The sequence below is a fragment of the Cebus imitator genome, unplaced genomic scaffold (assembly GCF_001604975.1).
Source record: "Cebus imitator isolate Cc_AM_T3 unplaced genomic scaffold, Cebus_imitator-1.0 Scaffold64, whole genome shotgun sequence".
Taxonomy (NCBI): domain Eukaryota; kingdom Metazoa; phylum Chordata; class Mammalia; order Primates; family Cebidae; genus Cebus; species Cebus imitator.
The window spans coordinates 904,644-929,223 of NW_016107379.1; the positions used below are offsets into that span (position 1 = coordinate 904,644).

At 35.1% G+C, this 24,580-nt stretch overlaps 1 protein-coding gene across 3 annotated transcripts in view; it reads left to right on the forward strand.

Moving 5' to 3' along the window:
* The window catches only part of CFAP299 (cilia and flagella associated protein 299), a 664,079-nt gene that overhangs the window by 520,966 nt on the left and 118,533 nt on the right, over positions 1-24,580 (forward strand). For all 3 annotated transcript variants that reach the window (XM_017530199.2, XM_037739149.1, XM_037739148.1), the window contains exon 4: positions 21,666-21,808. In XM_017530199.2, coding sequence (XP_017385688.1) covers positions 21,666-21,808 — 143 coding nt within the window. The remainder of the gene's footprint in view (positions 1-21,665; positions 21,809-24,580) is intronic.

Sequence of the window (24,580 nt, forward strand, 5' to 3'; positions counted from 1 at the left end):
GAAACAACCAGGGTTCCAGCAAGGAAAAAGAGGCCCACTCTGAAGCCTCGTATGTCTTCATTGTAAACTGAAACAGTTCATGTCTGAAATTTGCTTTGTTGTTATTAATAAGAAGTATTTTTTCATGAAAAATTTATGAATTTTACACTTTAGATTTCAGTGATCCACATTCAAATTAAGTTACCTATAATCAGAATATGCAACTTGAACTAGATAGTATATGTTGCTTTCTAATTAAGTACAGCATCAGCTACTTCTAATGGTACAATCTATCGGTAATGTTTACCATGTTGATAGGTGTGACTAAAATGGTAAACAAAAGGCAGAGAGAACTTGGATGACATAACATTTAAACTGACATCAATGAAAGTAGAAAAGTTGGAGTTTAGTCTTAAAGGCAAATGTTACTGGGTTATTTTGGCTTAGTTATCATGGTTAAGAACAAAACTATTTTACACAGGCAGATAAGAAAGATAAACACACATTTGTTATTTTTTAATCTTCAGATCACAATTTTGTATGTGCACGTTGCCCTTAAACCACATCCTGCATGTTTTGGATTTCAGAGACTTTAAGATTAAGGGCAGTTCTTTTTATCTGATGCTTATTTTCATGGTTTGTTTTGATTTTTTTTTCCTAGCATGATACATAACAGTTTTGAATTGTTTAAAGATCCTTCTGGACTTATGAGCAAAGGAAGAAGAGGATTAAGATGATCTTATTTTTATTTCATATTTATTAAGCCATAAGTTTTTCTAGGATTTTTAGAAAACGCCAAACTAAAATAGCCTTTAAATAATTGGTTTTGCCTCTTAGATTTTTAGAAGACCCATTCAGATGTCTCTTCAGTTCCACTTTCTTTATTTTACATATGAGGAAATTTAGTCACAAAGAGCTTAAGCTGGTTATCTCTAGTCAGAGAGCTGGCTAATGGCAGAACTGGAAGTAGATGTTTTCACTCTCATTCAGTTGAGAATCCCTTCACTATACCAAACTGCGACTTAGAACAATTAAATATTTCCAGTAAGGACAGATGTATAATTATATACTAGAATGTAAGAACATTAAAAGTAGAAATAATCTTATTCACCCACGTGCCCAGTACACAGAAAAAATAAACATACGTTGAATAAGTGAAATGTTAACCAGCACTCATTTCACTGTATCACATGGCATACGGAATCAGTGCATCATCTTTCACTGAGGTAAGCATCTTAATTGAAGACCTAGGTATTCATTTAGCCTAGACTCTGTGGTCTCACTGGTAATAAGGCCACTAAACTTCCTATCTAGGATAGAATAACAACCTCTAGAGCACTAGTCTTAAAAATCTTAATTTTCAAAGTGACCATACAAAAATTCCTGTACAAATACCATTTTATAACTATTCAATGTCATGTTCCAACATCATCTCTGACTGTGTTGTTATACTGCCAAGATAAGCAGTTAAGTCTACACAGGTTCAGCAATTTCCATCCCAATAGGATCTTTTAATAATATTTTTTAAAACCAAATACATTATTTAAAAATTACAAAATTACTATTAGTAATGTGAGTTATATAAAAGGTGGTACTAAGATTATATATGATCCCAAGCTAGGATCCCCAGATAACTAAAACTTCTGTGATAACAACCTTCCATGATAGGTTCCTAAGACAGTAACTTAGGCAATTAGGTACTCTATTTTAAAATGAAACTTTTGTCCCAAAACCCAAGGAGGCCCATGGTGGAGCTAAGCTAAACCACATGAAAGAGTTTGCCTGTGCTAAACATTGTCTTATATGACCAAAGACACTCAAAATAGATTGAGAGGCCTTCTTACCTTTTATTACCCAAGCCCTTTTCTTTTTTTTTTTTTTNTTTTGGAGACGGAGTTTCGTTCTTGTTACCCAGGCTGGAGTGCAATGGCGCAATCTCGGCTCACCGCAACCTCCGCCTCCTGGGTTCAAGCAATTCTCCTGCCTCACAGCCTCCTGAGTAGCTGGGATTACAGGCACGCACCACCATGCCCAGCTAATGTTTTGTAGTTTTGACGGGGTTTCACCATGTTGACCAGGATGGTCTCGATCTCTTGACCTCGTGATCCACCCGCCTCGGCCTCCCAAAGTGCTGGGATTACAAGCGTGAGCCACCGCGCCCGGCCAACCCAAGCCCTTTTCTAAATTGTTTACTAGTCTAATGAAAAAGTCTTGGCAAGAAAACAACCCAGAATATCTTTGTGAGGCCAAGAGGAAACAGCCTAATCCGCTCACCCCAGTCTTTCTCAGTGTATGAGCAAGGAAAAGAGACTGAATGTCCCTTGCATGTCTACTTAGTACATATGCCATTTTATAACTCTTCAATGTCATGAAGAGGAATAAAATATCATAAAACATCATGAAACCTTACTCACCACTTCTCTTCCTTGAGTGTAGAATGAAAAGGTGGCTGGTGAGGGGTGGGAGAGATGGGGACTTTGGCTGGGTTTTCCCCCAGATACAAAAAGCAAATTACATGCAGATGAGAAGGGGCTACTGTATGTTTCTGAGCAACATCCATGAGTTCCTGAGGGCTAACCCTGGCTTTCTACCATCTACTACACAGGTGAACTCAGCCAAGTCATCTAATAGTTCTAGCATAGACATTGGGCCATGGTTGACACCTCTTTCTTTTTTCATGTCACTGGCTGATCCCTCCAGCTTTTTTCTTACTATCAGAGTAAGAGAGCGTTACTAGAGCACAATGATGAAGAAAAGTGGCTTAGGAATTTGGCACAATTGGCTTATAATTCCAGCTCTGTCATATATAACTTGAGAAAGTTACTCCTATAAGTGTGCTTGCTTAGTAAGTTATATTGTGAATGTTTTTTTTTTTTAGCAATGAAAAAGTTATTTATTCTACATATTAATAACAGCTAATTTTAATCATAAAATGATGATAAAATATTGTGAATGTTAAATGTAATAATGCACAGAAAGTGTTTAGTACAGTGCGTGATCCAGTTTGTTCACTAGTAAATATTAGGTTTTAGTAACAATAGCAGAGGCTTGTGAGCTTAAGTGGGATATGGGAAGACACTTTTCAGCCAGCTGAAATCTTAGACTCAGAATTACCTTGGGCACCTAAGTAGCAGTTGCCCCTTCATGTGGTTAGGCTATGAGACCAGATATTGCCAACAAAGCCTCAGAGTAGGGAATATGTACTATTCTGAAATGTTCATTTCCTACAGACTCTTTGCAGCCGTGGGTAGTGGATAAGGTTTGAAGGGGTATTCTTGCTGAAACCAGTCTTACTACTATCACTTTAACCATAGCGTAGGTTAAATGCCAATATACTCCCTGAAACAGGAACAAATAGAATTTATGTTTATCTTGCTCATATTGGTTGCAACACTTCTAATCATGAAGGATTGGGACAACATCTTCTCCCTGTTTCCTATGCCTCAACAATCTCTTCTGTTTTATTATTGACCCTTATTAATAGGATCATCTGCTCAAGTCACACACTTTTTTTTTTCAGAAGACCTTTCAATATTTTTAATGACGTTTTTAAAAATCTGACCATTTACATTTTGTTGCATAAAACTGTTCAATGACTGTTATTGCGTTTAAGTTAAATCGAAAGTCATTATTAGGAACCCATATGGTCTACAGAAGCTAGTACCTACCTAATGTCAAATTTTATTTCACATCACGACTTCTCCACCCTTTTTTTGCTCTCACTACTGCCCAATAACATTGACCTTCTATTTCTTGAACAGGCAAGGCCATTTCCTGCTTTAGGGCCAGAGTACTTGTTATTCCCTTTGCCTGTAATGTTCTTCACTCACATCTTCTTTTGGATTTTTTATTATTCAAGTTTCAATTGAAACAATTTCTTCTCAGGAAGATCCTGTTCAACTGCCCTATCTGCTAGATTTCTTCCAATTAATCTCAACTTCATTGTTTTCACAGCACAGTATCTCTGCCTATAGTGTTGATTTGGGGAAAAATATTTAATTTTCCTGTGATTATAAAATAGAAATAGAAATACCTAACTTAACATAAATGCAAATAAAGGCCCTATCACATAAAGGATTGCTAATAAATTGTGACTTATTTATTATTAAGAAGTTATTTTTTCTTTCTATCAAGCATGCTAATGACTCATGCTCATTTTGAGATTAAATATGAAAAGTGGTAAAAGAAATACTTTTTATCTTCTTTTTTCTATTATTCACTTATGCATTTGCCAATCAACATTATTGCATGTTTCCTCTATGCTGGGTGTGATGTTTGATTGTAAAGATACCAAGATAAATGCTGGCATCACTAATTACAAGCAGCTCAAGCTCTAATAGGGAGAGTTTATTAGAGGAACACTGCATCTCATTCATTTCTTGAGACAGACTGCCTCAAGGAATGAGCTAGAAATGAGTTCTGTCAGGACACTGCATTGGGATGGAGGAATTGGTCCACAAAATCCTCCAATGAGATGAATTTCAAGGGGATAAGGGAAGATGGCATGATGGAAAAGGAGTAAAGGAGAGGAAGCTCATTCCATAGTTTTAGGTGATAAGATGTCTATGTTTTTCACCAGACTGTGAGCTCCATGAGGCCAGGGTCTTACTTTGTTCAATATTGTATCTCCAGCACCTCGGACAGCACTTGGTACACAGTAGTCTCTCATTAGGCATCTGCTAGATTTCTGAGCCCCTCTAAGGCATAGTATGATTTACTCTGTTTGGTGTCCATACAAGATACAGATGGGTTTTTAAGCTCAGAATTTGAAAGAGAAAATGAGTTTTTTGAGGTTGACAATTTATAGTGAGAACTGTAAATAATTTACTACATATTCATATTAAGTGAATTATGAAGCCTATCCAGTGGTTTCAGATATTGACATATAGTTTCTTCTTACTAAGAAAGTGGTTTTAACCCATGATTAGCATTAGCAATTGATGGTATTCTGCTCAGGCTTCTTCATATCCTCTGTTGTTTGTCTCAGGATGTTCTTATTCCTTTGGTATGACCACATTCTTTTAGACTCCTTTATCCTTGATTTTTTAGTCTTTGCTTTCTGCTGAAGCCCTTTAATACAAATCAGCACACTTTGCAAAGTGCTAAGTGCCTATCTGCCTGCTACTGAGAATGCCTCTGTAATGTTGCTGTCCTTTTTCTGTTACTTTCCAAGATTGTCCCTTATTCTCCTTAGCAATTGCATTCTTCTGCAAAAACAATATCCCTTAGCGATGACAGTGAAAAGGTAACAAAATTCTCTTTGTTCAGAAGAATCACTTTGTTCCTGGAGCCTCAACTAAAAACAGAACCTAGTTTCCTGCCTGCCACCCCACAAGCATAGTATAGTAGTAATATCATAGGCTTCATGTCCAGATGCTTGAGTACAGATCCCAGAATCATGACTGACAATTCCTACCACTTTAGATTCCTTTCTTCCTTTTCCACCCTACTCTACCCAGGGAGGCTGCTCTAATTAAAGTACTTATATGATGTCAGGCTCTGGCCACAGTGGGATATGGCCAGTATGAAACTGTAGCAAGAAGCTACTTATTCCCTTGACCCTACATAGACATATAGCTGTCTGTGTCCCTTGGCATAATGTCTCTGCAGTTCTGTAGGATACTCGCACACGATTCTTTCTCCCTCTCCTTTTTGGGTTCTGATAAACTCTCCCTCTTGGGAATCGGTGTTGGGGGAAGGCTAGTGGCAGAGATGGTGTCAGTTTTATTACTAGTAGTTCCAAGTTCATGCAATTTCCCTTGTGGTAACACTACATGCCATCCGTTAGTCCCTGTGTAAATAAACAAATTTGCCATTGTTTCCTGTTAGAAATCTGACTGATGCACTAACTACGAGACCCTGGCCAGGTACTTAACCTTCTCATACATCAGTTTTCTCATCTGTCAAACAGAATTAATAATGGTACCTACATTATGGGGCTTGGGTTAAGAATAAATGAGAAAATTTCTGGCATATAGTAAACACTCAATAAACAATAGCTTTTAGGGATACTATTTGTTGCATGATGACACTTTCTGTCAAGCATAATTAGATAAATAGCTCCCTGAAGATTATTTTGTTTGCCTTTGTTTAATTATCTCAATCCCAAAATCCTGTTGGTGCATACCCATTATGAATCAGGACAGGAAACATTAAGAATACAAAATTAAGACTGGGTGTGGTGGCTGATGCCTGCAATCCCAGTACTTTGAGAGGCTAAGGTGAGCCGATTGCTTGAACTCAGGAGTTCAAGATCAGCCTGAGCAATATGGTGGAATCCTGTCTCTACAAAAAATACAAAAATTAGCTGGGTGTAGTGGTGTGCACCTACAGTGCCAGCTACTTGGGAGGCTGATGTGGAAAGATGGCTTGCACTCAAGGGGTCAAGGCTGCAGTGAGCTGAGCTCATGCTACTGCACTCCAGTTTGGGCAACAAACTGAGACCCTGTCTCAAAAAAAGGGGGGAATACAAAGTTTGATAAACATATACAATCCAGAGTAAGAGGACCTCAAAAGCCACAATATAAAGTTATGAGTACTAAAATGGAAACATAGTTATGCCTCAGGGATATGTTCTGAGAAATGTGATGTCAGGCAATTTCATCTTTCTGTAAACATTGTAGAGTTTACTCATGCAAACTTAGATGGTTATTGCTTCTAGGCTACAAACCTGTGCAACGTTACTGTCCTGAATATTGTAGGCAATTATAACACGATGGTAAGTATTTGTGTATCTACACATAGAAAAGGCACAATAAAAATACAGTATATTGGGCAACAGTGGCGGGTGGGATTACTTGAGCCCAGGAGTTTGATAGTAGCTTGGGTAATACAGTGAGACCCTCTCTCTCCAAATACTAAAACTAAAATTAGCTGAGTGTGGTGGCACATGCCTATAATCTTAGCTGCTTGAGAGGCTGAGATGGAGGATCACTTGAGCCTGGGAGGTCAAGGCCGCTGTGAGCCATGATCACGCTAATTCACTCCAGCCTGGGTGACAGAGTGGTAACCTGTCTCAAACAAAAACAAAACAATACAAAAAACAGTATAAAAGATTAAAAAGGAACTTACCACAAATGGAGCTTGTAGAACTGAAAGTTGTTCTGGGTGAGTCAGTGAACGGTGAGTGAATATGAAGGCCTAGGACATTACTGTACATTATGGTAGACTTTATAAACACTGTATACAAGTGACAATAAATTTACAAAATAATATTTTTCTGTCTTCTATAATAAATTAACTTTAACTTACTCTAACATTTTTACTTTATCAACTTTCAAATTTTTAAGACTTTTTGACTCTTTTATAAAACATAATATAAAACACAAACACACTGTACAGCTACACAAAATATTTCTGTCAACTAAACACCACAGGTTCTCACTGATAAGTGGGTGTTGAACAATGAGAACACATGAACACAGAGAGGGGAACATCACACACTGGGGCCTGTTGGGGGGTGGGGACTAGGGGAGGGATAGCATTAGGAGAATTACCTAATGTAGATGACAGGGTGATGGATGCAGCAAACCAACATGGCACATGTATACCTATGTAACAAACTTGCACATTCTGCATGCGTACTCCAGAACTTAAAGTATAATAATAATAATAATTCTGTCTTTATATCATTATAAGTTTTTTATAATTAAAATATTTTTATTATTTTTCTTTACTTTTAAACTTTGCTGTTAAAAACTAACACCAAACTGGCCTACACTGGGTCAGGATCATCAATATGTCACTAGGCAATAAAAAATTTTCAGCTCCATTAGAGTTGTATGGGGCCCCATGGTGCACGAGGTTTGTTGTTAACCAAAATGTTGTTATGGGGCACATGGATGTATTTTAAAAACTGTTACAGGAGCTCAGATGGGAAGCAGAAGAAATTCCCAAGATGACAGTAAAAAGACTTCCCCAAAATAACAGCTAATTCTGTTGGAAATCTAGAAAAAAATCAAGTACAGGTAAAAGAAAGCAGTGAACTTCTGGGAGCACATCCACAAGAAAACAAAAACAGGCAGACTATGAATTCATTGAGAAGATAGTTATAGTTCTGTTGGAAATTTTGATGGGATTAGTGATAGGTACGTAGAAAATCAAGGGAGTAAGCATGATCTCACTTATATGTGGAATCTAAAAATGTTGATCTCATAAAAGTACAGAGGAGAATTGTGGTTACCAGAGGCTAGGCAGGGTGGAGGGAGGGGGAAATGCTGAGAGGTTGGTCAAGAGGTATAAAGTTGCAATTAGATGGGTGGAATAAATTCAGAAGTTCTATTGAGTTCTATTGCACAGTAGGAGACTACGGTTAAAACAATGTAGTGTATATTTTTAAATAATTTGAAGAGAAGATTCTGAATAATCTCACCACAAAGAAATGAGAAATGTTAGAGGTGATGGATATGCTAATTACTCTGATTTGATCATTACACAATGTATACATGTACTGAAATATTACACTGTACCCTATAAATACATAAAATTATTATGTGCCAATTAAAAATTTTAAAAGCTTAAAAAATCTGAGGGGGTAAAAAAGTCCAAACAACCCAATAGGAAATAAAAAGTTTCAAGAAAGGAAATTTAATCATAGCTAGGGAATAAATACTTCAAACTTCTTGATTCTATAGCTCAGCTGTGGCTAATGTTTATAAGGTACAAAAAATTGTAAACACTGACTAATTATTTAACCTAAAATTATGGCATAGCTTTATTGGTTGGGGGGATAGGAGGAAAAAAAGTTAAGGAATGTTTGAGAGGGGAAAAGGACACGTTAGAAATCATCAGACACAATTAGAAATCATTATCTCCCATAAGTAAAAGTAGAAACAAAAAGGAAAACATTAAGAAATATCAGTATTAATATGTTATTTAGAAACAGCAAAGAGTTAAAGGAGGTTCATTTGAGGAACAGATATCAAGGTGAGGCAGGAGAAAAGGATAATACTGTTTCTTGGAAAACTTTGAGGTTAGTATTTGAGTTTTAAAAAGTATATGAATGCATTATTGAATAAAATAAAAATGAATATGAAATCAAATATCTTGCACCAAGGATTTATATTTAAGGGAGAGGTGAGAATGGTCCTAGAATAATGGTTTGGTAGGACACGATGAGCCATCTGCAATACCAAAGAGGTTGCACTTTAGAACTCCAAGTAGCTAAAAAAAACAAGAGAATCATATGCAGAGTTCCACTTCAGAGAAGGATTTCTCAGCTAATTTTGAAGATGGATAAATTGAGGAATGAATGGTATCCAGGAAATTAGTTATGATAGCTCAACAGAGAAACAATGAGGTTTGAAATAAGATGTTTGCAATCGCCACATAAAGCAAAGACATTGAGAAATTTTTTGAAGCTAAAATTAGCAGAATTTGGTGATAGATGTGGGAAGTAAAAGAAATTAAAATTAATACAGAAGCTTCTACTTTTTGGTTGATGGTGCAGATATTTGTTCTTTAAGAAACATAGAGAAAATTTGTGGAATAATATCTTTTGAAAACCTAGATGCCTGGATTACATCCAGTTAGAATGATGTAGTCGACAGTAACACACACAATTTTTAAAATCAAGGGAAACCAAAAAACTGGAGATAAAAGATTTAAAAGCTTCTGGTGTATAAGTAGTAGTTGAAGTCACTGCCCAAGAAAATAGTATCTGGTCAAACTAAGTAGAATATATATTTAAAAAAGAGAGATGCTATGGATTTCAAAATTTCACAATTATGTCATTTTACACTTATAAAAAATGTAGGGAAAATACATAGTTGGAATGAATGGAGAATGAAAAGAAAGAATGATTGCCTATGTAGGAACTGAAATATATAGAAGATCTGGGTATTTGGGCAACCCTGGCCCATGAATCAATCCATAAAGTAGAAGAAATGGCTTGGAAAAGGCCCGGTCAAAGCATCACACTACCGGAAAAATCAAGTAAGCTACAGGATCATGTAGAAATAATAATTTCAGTATGAAAATATGGGAGGGGATGGGACCATCTTCAGGGATATTCAGTTCAGCCTTCCTCTTCTACTAAAGCTGATCTGTCATTTAGGTATTAGAATGATATCATGCATCTTGGCTGCCTGGCACATTGTTATGTTGGTTACAGTAGTCTCAGTGTGGGACTACAGATGAATTTCTGTCATTCAAACCCTAGTGATATGATTTGTCAGGAAGGTTCAGCTAGTGTTTATTATAGACCTGAGATTGTGCTACTAAATGTATGTCAACTTTTACAAGGATAGATCTGGGCTCCTTTTGGCAATTATAGGAATATAAGAGGAGAATATAAAAAGAGAGCTGGATATTTTTTATTCAGACATACCTATATAACTGACTCTTGAATTATTAAATTTTTTCGATGTATCTTTATAATTCCTTCCTGCCTTCTCTTCCCTTTTCTGTTTCTTCTCCTTATTCTTTCTTAACCTGTTTCAAGTCAGCACTAAAACACAAACACATTAGAATAAAACTGCGGTTCTCAAAGTGCAATTCCCTTGATCAGCAGAATCAGCATCATCTGAGAGCTTGTTAAAAATGCAAATTCTTGAACACCATCCCAGACCTACTGAATCTGAGACTATGGGGATGGGGCTCAGCAATTGAAGCTTTGCAAGCCCTTCAGGTGATTCTGAAGTGTGATGGATTTAGAGAAACACTCAATAAAATGAAGAAATTGGAGACACACACACACACACACACACACACACACACACACACAGAGAGAGAGAGAGAGAGAGAGAGAATAAAATAACAAGATAAATCAAAAAGAGAAGTTTGAACATAAAAATTGTCTTTATGGCAAACAAAAAGTTTGATTCTATGTTTTCCGAACCAATAAAAACAAAGAAGGAAGCATTATCAGTTTATGTAATTCCTTTGACACTGCATTCTATTCAAGAAAGAACCAACTTCATTTCTCTGTTATTCTAAGCAGAAAGTTTTCTGAAGGGTTATCTAAGTAAGATAAGTTTATTTCTTATTTCTTTATTCACTCTTTAATTCATCACAGTCAGCCTCATTATCTATTGAAAATGCTTGTGATGACATCCTCAGTGTAAAGTTCTCTTCCTAATGTTCAGCAACACAGCTAGTTATTCTATTCTATTCATTTTGATAGATGCACATTATGAACACCATCAGTTTATTCACTTAGCAAATATTTATTGAGTGGCCAGTATGTGCCAGGAACTGTGCAGGACATTGTTGATAGCATATACTGTAGAACAAAATAAAGTCTCTACCTTTTTGACTCCTGCAAACTAAGGAGAAAGAAAGGCAATTTATTTTGTTTTATTTTATTTTACTTTTTTGTTCTTTTTTCGAAACAGTCTCACTCTATCATCCAGGTTGAAGTGCAGTGGCATGATCTTGATCTTGGCTCACTACAACCTCTGCCTCCTGGGTTTAAGCAATTCTCATGTCTCGGCCTCCCTAGCTGGGATTACAGGCACCCACCAACACAACCAACTAATTTTTGTATTTTTAGTAGAGACGAGGTTTTACCATATTGGTCAGGCTTGTCTCGAACTCCTGACCTCAGGTGATCCACCTGCCTCAGCCTCCCAAAGTGCTGGGATTACGGGCGTGAGCCACTGTGCCTGTCCAAAATGCAATTTTAAGATGCAGTAAAACATGACAAAATAAATCCAAGATAAATATAACTGCTAAGAACAAAAATAAAATTTGGCAAAGAAATGCACCTGGAATGCATGTGCTACATTTTTTAGAGAGGTCAAGGAAGACTTCCAGAGGAATGAAATTTTTAGCAGAAATCTATATGAAGTGAGAGACCAAGATTTTAGGTAGCTGAAGAAAGACCATTTTTGGAGAAAACGTATCATACAAGAGGGCCCTAGGCAGAAACATTTTTATCAGAAGACCAATATAGCTGGGAATTAGGTTGGAAAAATATACAAGAAACAGACTATATATGTTGAAGGCAAAGGCAACAAGACTTGTTAATGGATTGAAATGAATGTGAAGTGTGATGAAAAGTAGGCATCAAAAGAACACCTAGGTTTTTGGTCTGAGCAATTAGGTAAACAGTGTTACATATTACATGGAAAGATTTGGTTGAGGTGGTAATACAGGATATTAGAAATTGTGTGATATGCTTGTTCAATTTTAGTTGTCTAGGAGACCTTAGAGAAGAGAGAAAATAATATATACACTAGTCTGAAATTCAAGGAAGAGTAAAAAGTGATAATTAAATAAATTCATGGAACTGGATAAGATAACTGGTGAGTGAATGCAAACAGAGAAAAGATGAGGACTAAGCCTGAGAGAACTCTAAAATTTAGAGGTCAACAAGAAAAGAAGGAACCAATAAAGAGATTGCTAAAGCAGAAGAAAATCTTGAGGATATGCCATGTCACCGATGCAGACGAAGAAAACATTTCACAAAATATGGTGGTGAACGATTATGTCAAATGCCACTTGGAGTTAAAGTAAAAATTTTTTTAAATCAAAATTGACCATTGGATTTGGAAAGATAAAATGGGTGGTGTAAGAGACAAAACTACTTCAGCAGAGTGCTGCAGGAGAATGACTGCAATAGCTAAGGAAACATTGAGAATTCCACTGTAAAGAGAAGCCAACATGTGGAAATGTAATTAGCTGGTTTCTTTTTCAATTAGTGGATATTATAGAATGTTTAAATGTTAATAGTAATGAACTTACACAAAATAAATGAGAAATCAATGATTTGAAAGTAACGAGATGAAATGTGGTCAAATGCACAAAAAGAGAGGCTGGCTTTGGATAGAAGCATGGATGTTCAAGCCATTATAACAGTATGAAAGGAACAATATGGATCTTGGTGCAGATGGATCTGTACATGTGATGGGAGGAAGACAAAGTGGTTCTGTTCTGACTGCTTGTATTTCCAGAGAGAAAATAATTGAGTGTGAGAAAGGGTGTTGGTGAAAGTTTGATGAAGAGGAGATGTGTAAAAAAAATTGGGAGTGTGGGAGTTTATGGTCATTAATTTTCACTGAGACCAGTCATCATAGTTTCCTTCTCTAGCCAAACTCAGCAGTTGCTATGAAAAAAAAAATAGAAAAGGAAAAGTGGGTTGAAGCAGTATCACAATTGTCTAAACTAGTACAATAGAAGGATGTTCGCAAGAAATTTGAAGTGCTACACAACTGAACACTTGTGATGCTGCACCATGGAATCTAAATTTAATAAAGAGAAAAATGAGGAAATAAAGAGGATAAGCATACTAAAATGTGATGGTTTAATGAATTAGTGGCTCCAAAGAGCTGAAAGGATTATTGGATTGCGTATGCTAGCTAGAAAGATAAATGATGGAGGTCAGAAAACAGTGGAAAAAGACAAGATTTTGGAATTGTGCAGTCAAAGAAAGAGTAGATATTCAATTTAGAAAATATAAACAAAATCACCTTATGGAAAGCATATATATTACTTGCATGCACATTTATGCACATGGGTGTGTTTGTGAAGTTATTAGTTTTCATTGATCTGTATCCATCACTGTACCAATGATATATGATTTAATTATTATAACTATTTTGTCTAATACTACAAGTTCTACTGTTTATTTCTCCTTTTAAAATCATCTTATCCTTAACCATTTGTTTTTCAAGCTAAAATTTTAGTAATCAAAGATACCCAGTTGTATTTTGCTTAAAATTTCACCACAGTTATTTTATAACTTTTGTTCAACAATGTAGTCTATTTCGTTTTTATGTTGTTCTAGAAATTTATTTTACAAAAACATTTCACAAAATGTTAAAATTCTAATAAAAAATAATGCAAGTAAAGATTGCATGCACAATAGCTAATGGGTTATCACTAGCATAAAACCCATTTAATTTTTGTATGAGTATTTTGTATTGGATCAACTTATTGAACTGTCTTATAAGTTTTTCAGTTCACTCTTTTGGATTTTTTAAGTAAATTGCCAGTTTATATATAAATATAATAATTTTATTTTCTTCTTCCAAGTAGTTAAAGCTCAATTTTTAAAAATTTTCATTCACTGAAACTTCCAGGACGTTTTGAATACAAGTGAGACGAAATATTCTTCAATTATTCCTGATTTCACTGTTAATTCAAAGTAAAGTCATTTAGCCAGGCACAGTGGCTCACACCTGTAATCCCAGCACTTTGGAAGGCTATAGTAGGCAGATCATTTGACGTCAGGAGTTCAAGACCAGTCTGGCCAGCATGGTGAAACCCCATCTCTACTAAAATTACAAATATCAGCCTGGGCTGGTGACATGCACCTGTGGTGTCAGCTACTTGGGAGGCTAAGGCAGGAGAACCACTTGAAACCAGAAAGTAGAGGTTGCAGTGAGCCGAGATCATACCATAGCACTCCAGTCTGGGTGACAGAGCCAGACTCCATTTCAATAAATAAATAAATAAAGCCATTTAAAATATAGTTATTTCTTATAAACTGGGAGAGAAAAAGAAATCAATGATTCCATCTCAGAAATCAACCACCAACCATTGCAAAATGAACAAACCAGCTATATGCAAAATTCTCAGTATCTTTATGGTAAATGACTACATATTACAAAATGGCTGGAATTATCCACTTTGTCCTTTGGTAGCTCCTCCTATCAAGAGAAGTCAGTCTGCCCTGCCTCTTAAATCCGGACTGTCCTGCAACCCGCTTTGGCCAACAGGATGTAGAAGTAACAGTGTGCTTGTTCTGAGCCCAAGCCCCCAACAGGAAAGATAAAGAACTGTGCTAAACATAACCCTGTGAATTGTATGAACAGTGAAATATATATATGTTTATATAAAACTACAACTGAGAGAATATAGAATTTTAAAATAGTTATCAGCACAAAATATTCAGAAAATAACTTGTTGCAGAGAGATATATAATGACAGACCTTTTTAAATGTTAGAAAACAATAGTTTATTCCTAGAGAACTTAAGCTCCATTTGCAAAATCACTTATGTTCTGAAACAAAAAGAAGATACCCTAAAATTAATGATTCATTAGAGCATTCCAGAGTTTTAAAATTCTAGCACATGACAATTCCTTCATTCGTCTCTGTCAGAGAGCACACTGACAGTCTGCTCTCTGGGTAACGCAAGAACTTAGCTTTGTTTGACAGCTCTCATTGTCTGGAAAAGGATGTTTTGGTTTTAGTGCAGCAACATACTGCTTAGTATGCTTTTTTTTAAGTGACTTTGGCTTCACTGTCAATAAAGTCCCATTTCAGTGTATCATGTTTATGTCTCCTCATTAGTATTTGGCAAGAAAAATCAGGCAACACATGTATTCAGCTTATAACAAGTTTATGAATTTGTATTTTAATCTGCTTCTGGGAAAAGACAAGCAGCCAAAGATCCAAATGATATATTAATGGTCTAAATTTCACTTTAATTCATCTTTTTCCAATATATGAGTGATAATGAGGACCTAACTAAGGGCTGCATAAGTTTTTTCAACTAACATTGGTTCACTTTTGAGGTCACAGACTATCTCAATAAAATCTCAGATTCTACATGCCCTTTGGTGTCTGATTCCCCACTTCAAAATCAGAAGTAATGTATCTTGATATTTCTTCATTGCTTGTTCTTGTGGGGATTTTAGATGGTTATATAAAAACTAGTATTTTCTGCTGAGGTTGCTAATAAATAGATCAGTATTCATGGCTTCAGATTAATAGCATTTGATTTATTTAATGCTTTTGTTGGTTGTACTTTGACTTGCTGAAGACAGGACTAAAGAGTCTTATCTAAGGAAGATAGGAATTTGGGAAGTTTTTCTTTATAAACATAACATCATTTTTAAAAAGTCTTTTAATATATAAAGTATAGTTTTCATGTGTCTTTTGGGAAATTAACTGTGATTAAAAATGTTATTAGAATGAAAAAGATCATATATTGTATGATTCCGTTTTTATGAAAAATCCAAAAAAGGGAATCCATAGAGAAAGAAAGTAGATTAGTGATTGCCTGGGGCTGGGGGTGGGAACAGGGATGGCTACAAATGGTCATAAGAGATCTCTTGGGGGTGATGAGAATATTCTAAATCTGAGTTCTTTTGTGCAACTCCATAAATTTATAAAAAATCATTGAATTGTACACTTAAACTTGAGTGAATCTTTATGTTATGTAAACTATACTTCAATAAAGCTATTATTTAAAAATGTTATTGGGTAAACCTAAACAATCATTTATAACATTTTAAAATTATTCTTCAGTCTGTAGAGGGCTCTGAATAACAAAACTTTCAGTTACTGAAATACGTCACGCTCAGGCTGAAATAAACCTAATTTTTCAAGGGACTCTCTTGACCTATTTGTCCCATTCTGGATGCCAGAATAGTGGTTTTATTGTCAATTGGGTGTGTCTTGTATATATATACATATAATATATTATATATATAATATATATGTATATATATATATTGTATATATATATATAATATATATACACAACTGTGTGTGTGTGTGTGTGTGTGTATAAGGTTTAGTTTCTTCTATTATAAAATGGGCATAATACCTACATTAGTGAGTGAATTAAATAGCACTATTTTGCTAAGCACTTGGTAATGCCTGGTACATGGTAAGCACTCAGTAAATAGTACCTATTGCTTTTTAAAACTTTTGTCACATCTATATATAAAACTAAAAAGCTGATTTTAATTTTAGCTTCAAATTATATCAGAAGTTTAAACTGTGAATAACTAAACTTAAGAAAGAAATTGAACCATAACTATATACACCAGGTAACGGAATTCTGATATGATTATTCCGTTTCCATATTCCCTAAGGAACTTACGAAACTCTTAACATACTACAAATATAATAGCAACATTGATGAAGAAAGTTTTCAAAAGCAATAAATACTATTTATTGAGTGCTTACCACGTACCAGGCATTACCAAGTGCTTAACAAAGTAGTGTTATTTAATTCACACACCACTCTAGGTATTATTATGCCCATTTTATAACAGAGGAAACTAAATCTTAAAACGTATTAGTAACTTACCAGTGTCACACAGTAAGTAGATGACAGAGCAAGCATTTGAATCCAAGTCTGTCCATCATACAGTAGATAAGAACCTGAGTGTCATGGGAAGCCAACCTGGGTGTGAGTTTGGTGCTCCACTCTCTAACTACATGTCCTTGGGAGTTACCGAAACTCTCAAGGCTTTCATCTCCCACATTTATAAAATGAGGGCAATAATGCTATCTAGCCATTATAACATGTTTGACACAATTAAATAAGATAATGAATGTAAAACTCTTAAAGCTTCACTCAGAATATGGTGGCCTCTTAATAAAGATAACAAATATTCATAGAAGAAATAATTGCTATTAACTCTGGAGAAAAATATACATTTTGAAATAAATACACAATTAAGCTGATAGTATAACTTCATTCAAATTCTTAGGTAATCCACAAAATATAAAATAAATAAGACAGAGAAATTTCAACCAGCCCTCAAGCTCTTGACAACTATTAACATCTGCCACCCACTTCTGTCTGATTGTCAGTGTTATCACCTCTTCTGCCCCTATAATCCCAAACTGTGCCATTTAAAAGATGCATTGCTAAAATTAAATGCTGAGTTGTAATTTCCTGATTTGTCAGCAATTACCACATACTAATAGTTCCAAGCAAATTTTAAAAATAATTTAATAAAGCATTTCTATCAATGTTAGAAATAAATCAATTTCTATCAATATTAGAAAAATATTTTATTTTTGCAAACTTTTAAAAAATTTTACTAAAAAGTCTTAAAAATATTCCCAAGTCTTCTTATACTTTTACCCATATATAGCCATAGTTGGAAAGACATAATGAGGGAATTTACATTTGTTCTATACAGATTTGTGTGAAAACAGCCTCATATGATTATCTCTTTTGCGTTTAGAATTTTAAGTTTAAAAATTTTAATTGGGCATTTTTTTGTTAAAAATTAAACAAAAAATCATAGATACAATGATTATTAACCAGAATTCTAACTGAGAAAAAAAAAAGCAGTATTTGTATAATGCTTTTGAATTGGGTGCTGAGGGCAGATGACCCCGACAGCACGTGAATATAAACTGAGTAGTTCCAGACAGGAAAGGATTATTCTCTTGCTCTACAGAGTTAAAAGAGAAACATGAAGAACGAGGCTGTTCAATAGCCAGACTAGCTAAATGATCAGGTCTAAGCAGGATTCTGTTGTTTTGTCGGTTTTTGTTTTGTTTTGTTTTTGACAGAAACTTGCTGGATTTTTCAGGAGGATGCTTAAGGGCCCAGAACTGATGAATCTAAGCAAGACATTGAGAGTAGTTTGAGTGACTTACTGAGGTCTCTATATAATGATTCTAGAGGGATGCACATTTAAAGTTTGACCTCATTTAAAGTCCCCCAGCATCAGAAAACCAAGAATTCACAAAAATCACAGAGAAGATATTTAACTCTCACAGGGCTGGAGAAGTGAGATTTGAAATAAATTTAATCATGTTTCCAGGAAAGGGGGGATTTAACTGACACAAGAAGACTATATACAGTTACATAAAATAGTGAAATCATGGCCAAATATATATAATTTTAGATTATCAGTCATTTTACTTACAAGAACATTGAAGTGTAAAGAAATTTTGATACTAGCCTACGATAAACCCCAAGACTTCATGTTTGTGTTTAAGTCCTTTAAATCCATATTAATTCTATAATTTTTATGTATTCATTATCTTCTTAATCTAGAAATAATGAAGGAGATGAATTCACCAAAGTGATAATGGCTTGTCTACATATCCTTCTAGTTCTATCAATTTGTGCTTTAAATATCTTGAAACTTTGTTTTTAAACACTTTCTCAAGTTTAGAATTGTATTTTTCTATGACATTAACCTTGTATCATTATGCAGTGAAGCTCCATCTCTAGTAATGCTTTTTATGTTAAAATCTATTCTGGCTAATATTAGTATACTGATTATTCTCTTTTTGGATGGAAATTCTCCTGTATATATGTTCTTTGATTACCTAATTTTCAACCTCTAAGTGGTATTGTTTCATTATATATATATATATATATATATATATATATATATATGCTAATAACCTTGTTTTCAACTTAAAAATTTAGTTATTTATACTTATTGCACATACTTAATTATTTTCTTATTATAATCTGTATGAGTTTGCTAAGGCTGCCACTACAAAATACCCCAGACAATGCCTTAAGCAACACAATTTTATTTTCTCACAGTTCTGAAAGTTATAAGTCCAAGACAGTTGAAGGTGTTGGCAGGTCTGGTTTCTTGTGCAGGCTTTTTCTTTTCCTTACAGGTGGCCATCTTCTTGCTGTGTCCTCGCAGAATCTTGACAGTGTACACGTGCACCCCTAGCATCTCTCTGTGTGTCCACATTTACACAATCAGCTTGGATTAGAGCCCACCCTAAAAAGGTAATTGTAACGTATTCACATTTCGACAGGCTCTGTCTTCAAATACAGTCACCTCTGTGGTACTGGAGTTCAGAGTGTCAACTTATGAATTTGGGGAGAACACAATTGAACCCATAGCACTATCTTTACATTTTGTATATTTTATTTTTCCTGACTCTGCTATATTTTTCCTTTTAGCTTTTGCATTCTATTTAATTGATTTATTACTTTTTCTCACCTTATATATCCCACTATAATTTAAAGGTCATATATATACTATTTCTTATTTCTTAATAATCATCCTAGATTTATACACATGTATTTGTCAAATTCTAAAATTGATCAATATATCTGCCCTCATTCTGAAAAACTCCAGGACATCACAAAACCTTAATCACTCCCTCCCAACATATATGTTTATTTAAAATATTTTAAACATATTATTCTTTATTTAAGAAGTCATTATTGTTGTTTTATACAGATCATATTGTTTCTATTTCTATATTTGCAACTTTCTTTCATTATAATTTTCTTTATCTTCGACTTGCTAGCTAGAATCATTTCCTTTTGCTTGAAATATATCCTGCAGAATTTCTTCGAACTCTGATCTGTTGTTAGTCAAGTCCCTCATTATTATTATTATTATTATTTATCTGAAGATGTGTATATTTTGCTCACTGGAAAGAATTTTCTCTGATGTACAGTTCTTGGATAATTGTCATATTTTCTGGACTCATTAAAGATAGTATTTCATGCAGGTTTTATTTCTCAGCTTTCTGTTGAGGCAACACGTTCTATGAGGCTCTGTCTCTGAAAGGGTGGAATTTGTTTCCTGCATCCTTACCCTGCAAGGTCATGGAAACCTTGCTCAGATTCCCTGAGGTTGGGCAAATGCTTGCAGGGCAAAGATTATTTTAAGGCCCTGCTCTCCTCCCCGCGTTCCTGCTTTCACTTAGTTTTTGGACTCTGAGTATTTCTTTTCCTTGCCAGAGCATCAATGCATTTTACAAGTTATTGTTTTAGATTTTACTCAGAATTTTTATTTGCTTTTAGTAGGAAGTTCAGTCACAATATCTAGACTGCCATTTTTCTGGAGAAATAAGTCTGGTTCATCTCTCATTTAAAGAGTCGGGGGGAATATTTGGGATATTTTTCTGTTAATAGAATTTCATTTAAGGGGGCTTCTCTGTCTCTCTCTCTCCCTGTCTCTGAGTTTGTGCGTGTGTGTGTGTGTGTGTGTGTCCCCCAATATGACATAATTGATATCAGGAGCAACCTTGATGGTGAAAAGATGCCAAGTACCTTTAGGAATGCATATAAATTTTAAGAATTATAGCTTATGTCCTTGTTTAAGGAGGTGCAGCATTGCTAGTCATTGGTCTGCAGTGTGAGTCTCAGGAAGTCTCTGAGTTACTATTCGTTTATAATTTGTGCTGCAGAATTAAACAAGTGGCTTAAAAGCATGGAGTCATTGATACTAATTTACGTGGAGTTATTTGGGCAAAACGAAAAGGGCTGAGGATTGAAATCTATATAAGATTGCACACAGGAATCAGAAAGAATGCTAGTTCCTCTTGCCATATCTGTGGGATATATAACTAATCCATCACAACACTTTCTCCTCTTAAAAAAGAACTTGCCTGAAAATCCTTTTTAGCACAATATTCTCAGCATTCAATGCTAAACAACCAGAATAAGCAATTCAGGTGAAATCTATCAGCATAATGACAACTAATTGTTAATTGTATCTCCGTTGTTCTTTTCCTTTTTCAATTGGAATATTGTTAGTAACATGTTTTTTGTTTGTTTGTTTTGTTTTGTTTTAAGAGGGAATCTTATTCTGTAGCCAAGCTGGAGTGCAGTGGTAAGATCTTGGCTCACTGACAACTCCGCTTCCGGGTTCAAGCGATTCCCCTGCCTCAGCCCCCTGAGTAACTGGGATTACAGTCGCGCACCACCACGCTGGGCTAATTTTTTGTAGTTTAGTAGAGAGGGTGTTTCACCATATTGGAGAGGGTGATCTTGATCTGCTGACCTGGTGATCCCGCCCACCACAACCTCCCAAAGTACAGGCCTGTACCACCGCGCTTGGCCAGTAACGTGTTTTTGTTTTCTTTTTCTTTTTTTTCTTTTTTTTTTTTAAGGTGTAGTGGTGAAAAATAATCTGTTCAATGTTATAACCACTCTTTTGGAACCTGCTTCCTAAGGTCACTCATAGTAGTGTTTTACATTATTCTATCCTATAGCATTCAATAATAAATAAGCTCTTTTATGTTGTTCTCTTATTCTCTCTTCTGCACTACCAGTCCGTGATCTTTATTCGTGACAGAAATTCTCATGGGCAAGAGATATCAGGATACATCGACTATGCCCACAGGCTGAAGATTGAAGATTTTGAAGTCTACTTTAGTGGGAAAAAAAGACTTCTTCCAAGGCCCAAAGATATGAGGTAAATTATATACAACTCTTGCACCCTTAGAGGCAGGGACAGAGACTTTTTATTTTACGGTCAACATTGTGCCTAAAATGCTAATGTATATATAATAGGAATATGATACAACTGATTATTAGTAAGAAAAGAACTAAATCTTAAAATAAGAATTAAGCATTTTTTTCCATTAATAACCTGAGAAAAAGGACTCTTCACAGATAAGATAAATAAATTCCCAGTGACACTCCTTTTCAATGATAAGTAGTGCCTAAAATTTGCTAACCTTGTGAGGCTTTTGCAGCACTTGGGACTTAGTCTGCCCAGAAGCCTCAAGAGCAGCTCATCTAACATGTTTTGCTCCACTTATCTTTGGTCACCAGCCAAAGTGCTGGCCCCTGACCAGCTCGCCCTCATTTCTCTCATCTCTGTCCTATTCCGGGACACCCATTCCTTCACACCCATCATTCTTTCTACTACTGACCCTTGCCTTTTATTCTAGAACCTTATCTATCACCTAGGATCTATTCTACTCTACCTATCTATCCACAGATCGGTTATTCTGCTTCCTTCTACATAGCATGCAAGCTAAAACATTTTATTCTCTCTTAGTTAATGATAGCACTCCCAAAATTAAGTAGCAGCATTCTGCTTTAACTCTCCACTACTGTATTCAGATCATTATTTGATAATTATAACAATACTTACCTCCTCTGAGATGCCTGTTATCCTCTATCGACCCTTATTGATATTATCTGAAGACTTCCTAACCCATCACCACTTTTGTTGTTGTTGTTGTTGTTAATGAGACAGTGTCTTGCTCTGTCGCCCAGGCTGGAGTGCAGTGGCACCATCTTGGCTCATGGCCAACCCCTGCCTCCAGGGTTCAAGTGATTCTCCTGCCTCAGCCTCCCAAGTAGCTGGGATTACAGGTGCACACCACCATGTCCAGCTAATTTTTGTATTTTAGTAGAGACAGTGTTTCACCATATTGGTCAGGCTGGTCTCAAACTTCTGACCTCAGGTGATGGACCCAACTCAGCTTCCCAAAATTCTGGGATTACAAGCGTGAGCCACGATACCTGGCTATCATCACCACTGTAATGCATTTAGCACTTTTCTATTTAACCTAGGATAACATATCATTTAACTGCTTTCTTGCAATAATCCCCATTGCCCATGTCTTTTTGGTCTTTGGTTATATCTGACCTAATGCATTCCAAAGTAGATTGATCCAGACATTTTTTTTCACAGCACTTGTAGCTACACCCCTGGGTACTGCTGAAGAAATTTATAGGAAATTTCACAAAGGTGTGGATGGCTGATGCTTATAATTTATGGTTTCCAAACTCAATCAAGCCCTTTGTGACTCTTAAAACTTGTGTTCAAAATTAAAGTCATTTTAATTCCTATAGGCTGCTGTTGCTTCTGTATCACCTGTCCTGGCAAATGACACCATCCTTGAAACCAAAGGCAAAATCCAGATGTTATCCTAGACCTCTTGCTTTTCATCACCACCCTTATAACTAATAATTTTTAAAAACCTGAATTCTATTATATTAAGTTTTTTGTTAAAGCAAATGTAAGATATCTAATTTAACATGCAAACACTTCAGCCTGGATCTTTATCTGATAACATCTTTAAAGAAAACGTCATGACATTATTATACCTAACAAAATACTTTCCTTAATATCATCTAATACTTAGTTCACATTTCATTTTCACCCTTGTTAACATTTAATTGACTGTCTAAATATTTTTATAGTTGGTTTGACCAATCAAAATTTGAGTTGTATTATGTTTTGTTATACTGTACCTTGGCCCTTTGCATCTTTTTTTCTTTACAACAGTCCCCCTCTTTCTTTTTATCTTCTACGCTATTTATTTGTTGGAGAAGCCAGGTCTTGAAAAACATTGTCCTGAAATGTCTCACATTCTAGATTTTACTGATCCAGTAAAATCCTGCTGTTTGTTCTATTATCTATATTCCTCTATTCCCTCTAAACTTATTTAATTAAATGCAGTATAATATTTTTCTAAGTAAGAAATTTTAATACGTGATGCTCTATACTGCCTGTTGCCCCTGAGCTTGATCAGTACATTCAGGTAGTGTCAGTCTAATTACTTCTCTACAAGATTTCCCATAAAATTTCATCCAATGGTATTAGCATCTACTATTGAAAGCTATCTCAATACTTTTACTAAGAGTTGAATAATTATGACTCTATAATTCTGTCATTTATCCTGAATTTTTTAGCTTGAATTCCTCTATAGAGCAAAACTTTTCCTTATCACTTATTTGGTTACCTTGAAATATAATTCATGCAGAAATATACAATAAATATTTTTCTTAATTTATAGAAAATGCAAAGCCAGAAACATGAAAGTGTACAGATTATGCCAAATTATTTTTCAGAGTAGTTATGGTATTTTGTATCCACGAGAAGTACTGTATAAGTGATCTGTTAACCCTCATCCTCACCAAGACAAGATGTTAACAAACTGTTTTTTCCCACTGTAGTGAGTGATAAATAATCTCTCAATATGGTTTTAATTTTTATTTACTTGATTATTTATTAGATTGGGTATCTTTTATTGGCTGTTCAGATTTTCTTTCTGAAAAGTACCTGTTAAGATTTTGTCTTATCATTTAAAGTGAGTTATTCTTTTTCTTGTAAGATTCCTTTTATTTATTTTTTTTGGATATTGACAAATCCTTTGCCTCTCATGTGCATTACAAAATATCATCTCTCAGTGTGTAGTTCTTCTTTTTTTTTTTTTTTTTGGAGTCT